Here is a 12,521-nt window from a genome sequence, read left to right as displayed (position 1 = left end):
GTCTGGAGCCTGTGCCCCGCGACGGGAGGGGCCGCGATAGAGAAAGGCCCGCGCACCGCGATGAAGAGCGGTCCCCGCACCGCGATGAAGAGTGGCCCCCGCTTGCCGCAACTGGAGAAAGCCCTCGCACGAACCGAAGACCCAACACAGCCAAAAATAAATAAATAAATAAATAAATAAATAAGAAAATCCTTTAAAAAAAAAAAAAAGATTAAAACAAATAAACATACCAACTAACTTACAAAGCCACAGTCTATTAAAAAATATTATGGAGAATTTCAAACATTCACAAAAGTAGAACAATATAATGAACCTTCATGTGTCCATCACCCATACCTAACAACCACCATCCTGTAGCCTTTCCTCATCAACTCTTCCCTCTTGAATTATTTGAAACAAAATCCCAGGCTTCCTATCATTTCATCCATAAATACTTCTGTATATATGTCTTAAAAAATAAGAACTCTGGGTTTTTTTTAAGGCATAACCACTATATCATTATCTCACCTAAAAAATTAACAGCAATTCTTTAATATCATCAAATATCCAGTGTTCCAATTTCCAGTTATCTTATGTCATCATTTATTTATAGTTTGTTTGAACCCAAATCCAAATAATGTCTATATATTACAATATGTTGAGATGTTTTTAAAATACCTTTTAATCTCAAAGTCCCCCCCCTCTTTATCTCTTTCCCTCTTCTTTTTTTTTCTTGAAGTTTATTTGTTGAAGAGATCAGGGATTTTTTTTTTTTTTTTTTTTTTGGTCCTGCAGAATTTCCCAGTCTGGAAATTGCTGACACACTACAATTTTTAAAAGTGAGCTTATTGCAAAATCAACTCCACAAATACTCTTCACAAATTTACTAAATGGCCTTTTTTCTCAGTAATTATATCGTCTTTCTTTACTTTTCTTTCCTCCCTGCTTCCTGAATTTATTTATCTTGATCACTTCTGAATCAATAACAAAAAATTTTGCAGAACTGCCATCTGCTTCCCCCTAGGGTTTATATCTTAAAACAAATTTTCCTCAATTGAATTCAAATTGAATAAGAGCTTTGAAACTAAGGATCCCTCATTAGACAGCTTGTTATTTCAAAGTATTTTCTATTTACCGTGCCTTATTTAGAATACAGTATAATCCTGTGAAGGCAATTCTCTTTGTTCAAAACGGTGTATAATTGGGAATAATTGCAATTCCCTATCTGACACAAAGTCTCTCGAGTTTTTTTTATTAGTGAAATTTAATTTATTAGAAACATTGTACCATCTGAATATCTTAATGTAATATTCCTTTCAATTTATGTTCTAAATTAACGAGGTTGTATTACATCAAGAAATAATCACAATTTAAAATCTAAGCCTTAAAGATCATTCAACAGAAGTGTGCATTGATTTCTTTTTTTAAAATTTATAACATCAATATAATACGTGCATCTAGTTTAAAAAGTTAGTAGGACTCTTAGGCTCGTAAAACAAACAAACCAACAAACAAACCAGCAATCCCTTTGCCTACCTGCCCCACCTCTGATTCTTGTTCCCTGTAGGTACTCAGCACTTGACAATCAACTTTCCAAAATGTTGACATCTCTAATCCACTGTCATTGCCTTTCTTCTTTCCTCTGCCCTTGGGGGATTATCCCTTTTTAATTCTTTCTCTGTAATTCTTGTGGTGTTAGAGCGGAAGTGGAGATAAGTGTGTGTGTGTTCGGTTTGCCACGTTTAGTTTGTCGTTCACCATATTTTCATTTTCTAGTTCCTTTGTTGAGAATCCAAAATGGTGTAAAAGTAAAAGTTGGCACCCAGCCCCTCTACCTCCCTGTGTCTCCCTCTTATTGGAGGGGATGGGTCTTTGGCTGACTCAGCAAAAGTGTCATCCAGCAGCTCCTAGTGCAGTCTCCTGGCTCCCGGGAAGCTCTGGTGAAGTGTGTCCCTCTTCCTCAAGAAATGGCACTTCCCAAGCACTGTATGCCACAGTGAGAGTGTCTGTTGTGGCCGATTTGCTCTCGACCCTTCTCCCTAGGAATGACTGTAGTGTGGGTCACTCGCCTCCAACCCTGAGCACCCCGCCATGTAACTTTTGCTCCCTGACACTCCTCCCCTTGGGGTATGTATGCCCCGCCCCACGTCTTAGGATACCAAAGAGAATAGGGAGTGACCTTTGTGCAGTGTATGCTGGTAAATGTTTAACAACTGGCCCTCCAGGGGGAAATAAGCCCTGATTTGAGCATTTGCCAATTTCTATGGTGTAAATACTCCTACCAAGGCTGATTTTACGCTGCCACGGTGACTTGGAAGAGGTGCACAGCTGTGTCTTTGCCTTTGGGAATAGGACTCAGGGGTCTTAGTTCAGGACTGCCAGACTCGAGAATGAAGTCGTTTGTCCTTTTCATTGAGCTCCTCAGTCACTCCTACCTTGACATTCCCGCTGGGCTGACTCTGTCAACCCTTTGGTTATGTCTGGTGTGTCTGAATCTGCCAGCTCAGCCACCTGAGACTCTACTCTGGATCAAGAAAACTCCCCAGTGCTCTGCGGCTAACAATGTGTGTTCTGGGTCAATCTTAATTTTGTTATGTTTTTACTCTGCTTTGATGTCCTTAGAAGAACCTCTTGGTAAAGTTAATTTCGTGCACTAATATGAAACTGATGGTATGCAGACATTGTGTTTTCTCCAGGTAAACCTTATTACGGTGCTGTACTGATGGAAGGATCAGGTGACTGGGCTCCTTATTCTGCAGTTCTGTTGATGATGTTTTCTTTCTTCCACAGTTGACAGACCTGTCAGAGTATACGCAGATGGAATATTTGACCTCTTCCACTCAGGTCATGCAAGGGCACTTATGCAAGCAAAAACACTGTTTCCCAACAGCTACTTGTTGGTAGGAGGTAAGAAGTGCATTTTCTCTTTGTCTAGAAAACTCTTGTATAATGTGCTTCCTGAAAAGGACCCCTTTCAGACTTCCATCGTTAACACCTCACATTGTTAATGCTCCCAGTTCAGCCTATATTGCGTCACTTGTTCACTGCGTGAAATTTAAAATGATATTTAAAAAACCATAGGGGAAATTACATCATCAGATTATAAACCATTGATTCCCAGAGAAAGACGAATAATATCAGCAAGGGTAACTGCTTCATGTTCTCCATTTATGCCTTTCTTCTTGTGTTTGAGGCATGATCCAATTTCTGTTTCTGAAATTTCCTAGAGGGTTAGGAGAAAAGCAATATTATTCTGATTTCAAATCTTAGAGACCTGAGGGGATTCAGGATGATTAATGGTAAGTAAGGTCATTGTCTATTTCCTTGGTGTGACCCACAGTACTTAGGACAATGTTGCGCTAATGGTAGTGGCTTACGGCAGTCCCAATTAGTTGAATTTATGTGCCGTGTATTAAAGAAATAGAGATTTATATACCCAGGTAATCTTGGTTTACAGTGAAGGAACTGACTGATTTCATAAGCTTGTGGAGAGAGAAGGGCAGTTAGACATAAAATTTTCTTCTTCCAAAAGGCCTACAGATTTCAATTTGGGTAAAAGGGAAAGTTTCTGACCTGCAAGACCTGGGTCTCATCTCTGTAGCTTCTGGAAACAGCATTTCCTTTCACTATAATCATTTTTTGTGACGTTACATGAACTAGACACCATCAACCCTTAGACCTCTACCGTGAGGGAAAAAGGTGATGGTAAGAGACTACATATCTGTTTTAAAAAATATTTTGTTATCTTCCACAAGTTAAAAACTACTTTTTGGATATTTGAGAGGAACCTTTTGCAGATTTTGCCAAGCATGGTGACCGTGTGGTTACTGAATGGAGTTCTTTCCAGAAGGAAGAGGTGATACGAGGCAGTTCATTTCCCTTTATTTTGAGTGGAAAATCATTTCTTGCATGAGCATTAGCACCTGCAGTGTGGTCCTAAGCTGCCGGGGTCCTGGGGAGACCTCTGCAGTGGTTGGGCTTTGGTCATTTTGGCAACCCAAGTTTGGAGGTGGTTAGGTGTAAGCAACACTTAACGGGAACACTGCCCTGGCCCTGGGTTAGCACATCAAAAGTAAAGGCAAAGGAAAAATGTGACTTTCAGTACATTCACGTAAATTGGAGAAAGCAGTAAATTAATATCAGCAGCTGTCTAGGTCACTAGGCAACAGTGGTTTCTCTGATTTACTGAATGATTCCTTCACTTAACAACTATTTATCGAGCTCCTACTATGTGCCAGGCATTCTTCTGTACACTGAGAATGCAGCCATGATCGAAGCAGACTGTGTCCTCAAGAGAACTTAGAGTCTGAAGGGGAGGCAGGCACTGCCCAGTAAACAATCCAGAGTAGGGGTTCTATGAAGAAATGTAAAATAGGGTAAGGGGAAAGAGTGGCTGGTGGGGCAAGGAGGGACATTTCAGGTATGGAGGTCAGGGGAGGGCCCTCTGGAGTGTTGACACCTGTGCAGAGACTTGAATGAAGTGAAGGGCACACGAAAGCCAGAGCACAGAACCTTCCTTGTGCGGTGATCTTCCCACCAGTCTAGATGAGAATGTTGGGACAAGTGGAGAAAACATGGTAGCTACAACTAGATGCGTTATTTTGTTGACTTGTTATGTCTTAAGGAGGCTTTCTATAAAAGCACAGGTGATGTAGTACTCAGAGAAATGAATATGGACAGGAGTTCAGAGCCAAGAATTAAAGCAAAAGAGAAGGAGAACAACTCCCACAGGAAATCCTGAACTTCTTCGCAGCTATGGCAGAAGGAGCCACAGGGTCATTCCATAGCTTCAGATGTTAGAGCTGATACTGCTCCCCGATGAAGAACCAGCTCCTCCTGCCCTGAGTTCTGAGATGTTTCAGAGGGTTGTTGCCTAAGCAGCATCGAGTAATGCAGTAAACGATGTCCTCTCTCTCTAGCAGATTTACAAAGAAATGTAGCTACCCCCCTTCAATGGCTATTACCTGGATTCTCCATGGAAGCCAAGGGCATGTTAAACTACTAAGATAACCATGGAGACCATATCTTTTGGTAGGTGACAGGGACTAGAGTATAGATGGGAAATGAAGCAGTAATACATGAAGCTGTAAAAACGTGGTATGTAGCCTTCTGGAGACAGTGACAGAGTAAGAGTGAAAACCTACAAGCAATGTAAACAATAATAAATAATTTCAGTATGTTATTTTCTCCACTGATATATTATTATTCTATTTAAGATAATTGGCAATACTATGAAATATTTTTAACCACCCTATTAATAAAATTCAGTGTAGGGACTTCCCTGGTGGCACAGTGGTTAAGAATCCGCCTGCCAATGCAGGGGACACGGGTTCGAGCCCTGGTCCCGGAAGATCCCACATGCCACGGAGCAACTAAGCCTGTGCGCCACAACTACTGAGCCTGAGCTCTAGAGCCCGCAAGCTACAGCTACTGAGCCCATGTGGCACAACTACTGAAGCCCACACACCTAGAGCCCATGCTTCACAACAAGAGAAGCCACCGCAATGAGAAGCCCACGCACTGCAACGAAGAGTAGCCCCCCGCTCACCACAACTAGAGAAAGCCCGCGTGCAGCAGCGAAGACCCAACACAGCCAAAAATAAATAAAATAAAATAAATTTATAAAAAAAATAAAATTCAGTGTAAGCCAGGCTTCCCTGGTGGCGCAGTGGTTAAGAATTTGCCTGCCAATGCAGGGGACACAGGTTTGAGCCCTGGCCCGGGAAGATCCCACATGCCGCAGAGCAACTAAGCCCGTGTGCCACAACTACTGAGCCTGTGCTCTAGAGCCTGCGAGCCACAACTACTGAGCCCACGTGCCACAACTACTGAAACCTGCATGCCTAGAGCCCGTGCTCCGCAATAAGAGAAGCCACTGCAATGAGAAGCCCACGCACCGCAACGAAGAGTAGCCCCCGCTTGCAGCAACCAGAGAAAGCCCGCACACAGCAACAGAGACCCAACACAGCCAAAAATAAAAATAAATAAAATAAATAAATTTTTTAAAAAATTCAATGTAAGCCTATATTTCATGTGTCTCCACTAATTTAATTGTATTTGACTCCTAGTCTGTTAAACAGAATCTCCAACCTCCTGTGTGTAGGCAGATTTCTACAGGGGCATGGTAGCTCAAATCCCATGACAAAGAACAATCTTCCTTCGATGTATATAGTAGTTGCCTTCCTCTAAAATTTAGCATTTATCACAGCTGTTCCAGAAATACATTGCAGTTATATGTAAAACAAAATTAGGGGCTAGATTCAAATAATTTAAAATAATTATGCAGAGACATTCAGAAATCTTACAGGATGTTAGAAAATTCTCATGTGGGACTGCCCCACACATAGCAAGATGTTTAGGGACTTCCCTGGTGGTTCAGTGGCTAAGACTCCATGCTCCCAATGCAGGGGGCCTGGGTTCAATCCCTGGTCAGGGAACTAGATCCCACATGCCGCAACTAAAGACCCCCTCATGCCACAACTAAAGACCCCTGCATGCTGCAACGAAGATCCTGCATGCTGCAACTAAGACCCGGTGCAGCTAAATAAATAAATAAATAAAATACTTAAAAAAAGATGTTTAACATTGTTGGCACCCTGCCCACTAAATGCCAATTGCTGCCTCCAATCATAGTGACAACTAAAGATGCCCTACAAATTTCCAAAAATGCTTCCTAGGGGATGCTGAAGCCTTTGTTGAAAACCATTGTCTTAGACTAAGAGTCTTCACTCTTTGTTCCCCACAATCCCAAAAAGAATTTTGAAAAACTATACACCTGCTTACAGATTTTTAAGCTGACATCTAAAATTTTCCATCCTAAGTTTAAATAGTTGTAAAAGATGTAATTTCTGGAATACTGTAAATTTTAACATTTTCAAAAATTAATAAACTTTATTTTTAAGGGAAGTTTTACATTCACAGCAAAACTGAGCAGAAAGTACAAAGGTTCCCATTTACGCACTCACTCACAGCCTCCCCATTATCGACATCGGCCACCAGGGTAGTACATTTTTTACAGTCCATGAACCTACATTGACACGTTATTATCACCCAAAGTCCATAGTTTAATACGTTAGAGTTCACTCTTGGTATTTTACATTCTTTGGGTTTGGACAAATATATTATGACATATATCCACCATTGGAGTATTGTACAGAACAGTTGCAGTGCCTTAAAAATCCTCTGTACTCTGCCTATTCATCTATCCCCCACCCAATCCCTGGTAACCACTGATCTTTTTACTGTCTCCATAGTTTTGCCTTTTCCAAAATGTCATGTAATTGGAATCATACAGTATGTATCTTTTTCAGATTGGCTTCTTTCACTTAGTAATACGTTTAAGGTTACCCCATGGCTTGTTGGCTCATTTCTTTTTAGCACTGGGTAATACTCCATTGTCTGGATGTGCCACAGCTTGTTTATCCTTTCACCTACTGAAGGACATCTTGGTTGCATTCAGGTTTTGGCAATTATGAATAAAGCTGCTATAAACATCTATGTGCAGGTTTTTGTATGGACATAAGTTTTCAGTTCAGTTTGGTAAATACCAAGGAGTGTGATTGCTAGATCATATATTAAGGGTATGTTTAGCTTTGTTAGAAACTGCCAAACAGTCTTCCAAAGTAGCTGTACCATTTTGCATTCCCACCAGCAATGAATGAGAATTCCTGGTGCTCCAAATCCTCACCAGCATTTGGTGTTGTCAGTATTTTGTACTTTGGCCATTTTAATTGAGGTATAGTGGTATCTCATTGTTGTTTTATTTTGTAATTTCCTGATGTAGAACATCTTTTCATATGCTTACTTAACATCTGTATATCTTCTTTGGTGAGGTGTCTATTCAGATCTTTTTTGCATTTCTTAATCAGGTTGTTCATTTTCTTATTGTTGAGTTTTAAGAGTTCTTTGCATAGTTTGGATAATAGTCCTTTATCAGTCGTGTCTTTTTCAAATATTTTCTCCCACTCTGTGGTTTTTCTAATTCCATTGACATTGCCTTTTGCAGAGCAGAAATTTTTAATTTTAATGAAGTCCAGTTTATCAATTGTCTTTGATGGTTTGTGTGTTTGGTGTTGTATCTAAAAAGTCACTGCCATACCTAAGGTCATCTAGGTTTTCTCATATATTATCTTCTGTGAGTTTTATGCTTTTGTGTTCTACATTTTGATCTATGATCCATTTTGAGCTAATTTTTGTGAAGAGTATAAGATCTGTATTTAGATTCCTTTTTTTGCATGTGGATGTCCAGTTGTTACAGCACCATTTGTTGAAAAGACTATCTTTGTTCATTGTATTACCTTTGCTCCTTTGTCAAAGATCAATTGACTGTATTTATGTGGGTCTATCTCTGGGCTATTTCATTCCATTGATCTATTTATCCATTTTTTCACCAATACCACACCTTCTTGATTACTGTAGCTTCACAGTAAGTATTGAAGCTGAGTAGTGCCAGTCTTCCAACTTTGTTCTTTTCCTCCAATATTGATTTGGCTATTCTGGGTCTTTTCCCTCTCCAAATAAACTTTACTATCAGTTTATCATTAGCCACAAAATAAGTTGTTGGTATTTTGGTTGGGATTGCATTGAATCTATAGATCAAGTTGGGAAGAAATGACATCTTGACACTATTGAGCCTTCCTATCCATGAACATGAAATACATTTCCATTTATTTTGTTCTTTGATATTTTTCATCAGGGTTTTGTAGTTTTTCTCACGTAGATCTTGTACACATTTTGTTAGATTTATACCTAAGTATTTTATTTGTTGGGGCATGCTAATGTAAACAGTAATATGTTTTTCATTTCAAAGTCCACTTGTTCATTGCTGACATATAGGAAAGTGATTGACTTTTGTATATTAATTAACCTTGTATTCTACAATCTTGCTATAATTGCTTATTAGTTCTAGGAGGTTTTTTTGGTCAGTTCTTTAAAATTTTCTACATAGATGATTATGTCATCTGTGAAGAAAAACAGTTTTATTTCTTTCTCCCCAATCTGTATACATTTTTTAAAATTTATGTATTTATTTATGTTTGGCTGCGTTGGGTCTTCGTTGCTGTGCACGGGCTTTCTCTAGCTGTGGCGAGTGGGGGCTACTCTTTGTTGCAGTGTGCAGGCTTCTCATTGCAGTGGCTTCTCTTGTTGCAGAGCACAGGCTCTAGGCACACAGGCTTCAGTAGTTGTGGCACGTGGGCTCAGTAGTTGTGGCTCATGGGCTTTAGAGCGCAGGCTCAGTAGTTGTGGCGCCCAGGCTTAGTTGCTCTGCGGCATGTGGGATCTTCCCAGATCAGGGCTCGAACCCATGTCCCCTGCATTGGCAAGCAGAATCTTAACCACTGCGCCACCAGGGAAGTCCTAATCTGTATACGTTTTATTTCCTTTTCTTGTCTTACTGCACTAGCTAGGACTTACAGTACAATGTTGAAAAGCTATGGTGAGAGGTTACATCCTTGCCTTATTTCTGATCTTAGTGGGAAAACTTCAGTTTTCTCACCATTGAATATGATGTTAGCTGTAGGGTTTTTGTAGATAGTCTTTATCAAGTTGAGGAAGTTCCCCGCTATTTCTAGTTTGCCGAGAGTTTTTATCATGAATGGGTATTGGATTTTATCAAATGCTTTTTCTACATCTATTAATATGATCATGTGATTTTTCTTCTTTTGTCTGTTGATGTGATGGATTACATTAATTGATTTTATTCTATTTTTTTATTTTTAAAATTGAAGTATAGTTGATGTATAGTATTATATGTTACAGGTGTACAATATAGTGATTCACAATTTTTAAAGGTTATACTCCATTTATACTTATAAAATATTGGCTATATTCCCTGCATTGTAAATATATCCTCATAGCTTATTTATTTTGTACATAATAGTTTGTATCTCTTAATCCCCTATCCCTTACTTGCCCCTCCCTCCTTCCTTCTCTCCATTGGTAACCACTAGTTTGTTTTCTATATCTGTGAGTCTGTTTACCTGGGATAAATCCCACTTGGTTATGGTGTATAATTCTTTTTATACATTGTTGGATTTGAGTTGTTAATATTTTGTTAAAGAGTTCTGCATCTATGTTAATGAGAGATAGTGGTCTCTAGTTTTCCTTTCTTATAAGGTGTTTGGTTGTGGTATTAGGGTAATGCTAGCCTCATAGAATGAGTTAGGAAACATTCCCTCTGCTTCTATCTTGTGGAAGAGATTGTAGAGAATTGGTATAGTTTCTTCCTTAAATGTTTGGTGGAATTCACCAGTGAACCTATCCAGGCCTGGTGGTTTCTCTTTTGGAAGGTTATTACATACTGATTGGATTTCTTTAATACATAGAGGCCTATTCACATTGTCTCTTTCTTCTAGTGTGAATTTTGGCAGCTTCTGTCTTTCAAGGAATTGGTCACTTTCACCTGTGTTATCACATTTGTGGGCATAGAGTTGTTCAAAATATTCCTTCCTTTTAATGTCCGTGAGATCTGTAGTAATGTCCTCTTTTTAATTTCTGATATTAGTCATTTGTATCTTTGTCTTTTTTTCTTTGTTAGCTTGGCTAGAGCCTTATCAATTTTATTGATCTTTTCAAAGAACCAGCTCTTGTTATTTGTTGACTTTCTCTATTCATTCCTGTTTTCAGCTTCATTGATTTCTGCTCTGATTTTTATTATTTATTTTCTTTTGCTTACTTTGGGTTGAATTTGCTCTTTTTTTTCTAGTTTCCTAAGATGGAAGCTTAGTTGATTGATTTTAGATTTTTCTTCTTTTCTAATATATATATTCAATGCTTTAAATCTCCTAAACACTTTTCATTGCATCCCACAAATTTTAGTAAGTTGTGTTTTCATTTTCATTTAGTTCAAAATAGTAAAAAATATTTCTTGATTTATTCTTTGACCTATGTGTTATATAGAAGTGTGCTGTTTAATCTCCATTTATTTTGGGATTTTCCAGCTATTTTTCTGTTGTTGATTCCTAGTTTAATTCCGCTGTGGTCTGAGACCAGACATTGTGTGACTTCTATTCTTTTAAATTTGTTATGGTGTGTTTAATGGCCCGGAATGTGATCTATCTTGGTGAATGCTCCATGTGAACTTCAGAAGGATGTGTATTCTGCTGTGGTTGGATGAAGTCTGTAGATGTCGATTATATACAGTTGATTGCTAGTACTGTTGTGTGCACACCCACACACACCCACACACACATACAATTAAATATATTGTTGCTGTTATTATTTTGAATATACTGTTATCTGTTAGATCAATTAAGAATACGAAAAATAAAAGTTTTGTTTTATCTTCAGTTATTCTCTAATGCTCTTCCTTTTTAAAATGTATATCTGAATTTCTGACCTATGTAATTTTCCTTCTTTCTGAAGAACTTTTAAAAACATTTCTTGCAAGGCGGGTCTACTAGAAACAATTCCCTCAATTTTTGTTTGTCTGAGTAAGTCTTTATTTCTCCTTCCCTTTTAAAGGATGATTTTGTAGGCTACAGAATTGTAGGTTGGTGGGGTTTTTCTCTCAACACTATAAATATTTCACTTCACTCAGTTTTTACTTATTTATTTATTTGGTTTGACCAGGTCTTAGTTGTGGCTCGTGGGCTCCTTAGTTGTGGCTTGCTGGCTCCTTAGTTGCAGCAGGCGGCCTCCTTAATTGCACCTCATGGGCTTCTTAGTTGTGGCACACGAACTCTTAGTTGCAGCATGTGAACTCTTAGTTGTGGCATGCATGTGGGATCTAGCTCCCTGACCAGGGATCAAACCTGGGCCCCCTGCATTTGGAGCGTGGAGTCTTATCTACTGTGCCTTCACTCACGGAAGTCCCTTACTCACTTTTCAAAAAATTTTAATTTTATACTGGACTATAGTTTTTTTCTGTTTTGTTTTATTTTCATTTTTGTGATGTTGAGCATCTTTTCATGTGCCTGTTGGCCATCAGTATTCAGGTTCTCAGCCCTTTTTTTTATTGTACTTTTTCTTTTCTTTTTTTTTTAATTTTATTTTTTTAAACAGCATGTTCTTATTAGTCATCAATTTTATACACATCAGTGTATACACGTAAATCCAAATCGCCCAATTCATCACACCCCCACCCCCACCACCCCATGGCTTTCCCCCCTTGGTGTCCATACGTTTGTTTTCTACATCTGTATCTCAATTTCTGCCCTCCAAACCGGTTCATCTGTACCATTCTTCTAGGTTCCACATATATGCGTTAATTTACGATATTTGTTTTTCTCTTTCTGACTTACTTCACTCTGTATGACAGTCTCTAGATCCATCCACGTCTCAACAATTGACCCAGTTTTGTTCCTTTCTATGGCTGAGTAATATTCCATTGTATATATGTACCACATCTTCTTTATCCATTCGTCTGTCGACAGGCATTTAGGTTGCTTCCATGACCTGGCTATTGTAAATAGTGCTGCAATGAATATTGGGGTGCATGTGTCTTTTTGAATTACGGTTTTCTCTGGGTACATGCCCAGTAGTGGGATTGCTGGATCATATGGTAATTCTATTTTTAGTTTTTTAAGGAACCTCCATACTGT

The 12,521-nt window shown here is 38.8% G+C and overlaps 1 protein-coding gene across 8 annotated transcripts in view; it reads left to right on the top strand.

Moving 5' to 3' along the window:
* Positions 1–12,521, top strand: part of PCYT1B (phosphate cytidylyltransferase 1B, choline) — a 174,963-nt gene that overhangs the window by 80,461 nt on the left and 81,981 nt on the right. For all 8 annotated transcript variants that reach the window (XM_057538946.1, XM_057538945.1, XM_057538951.1 and 5 more), the window contains one exon: positions 2,770–2,886. In XM_057538946.1, the coding sequence (XP_057394929.1) occupies positions 2,770–2,886 (117 nt within the window). The remainder of the gene's footprint in view (positions 1–2,769; positions 2,887–12,521) is intronic.

This window comes from Balaenoptera acutorostrata, chromosome X, assembly GCF_949987535.1.
Source record: "Balaenoptera acutorostrata chromosome X, mBalAcu1.1, whole genome shotgun sequence".
Taxonomy (NCBI): Eukaryota; Metazoa; Chordata; class Mammalia; order Artiodactyla; family Balaenopteridae; genus Balaenoptera; species Balaenoptera acutorostrata.
This window is presented reverse-complemented; position numbering and strand designations above follow the sequence as displayed.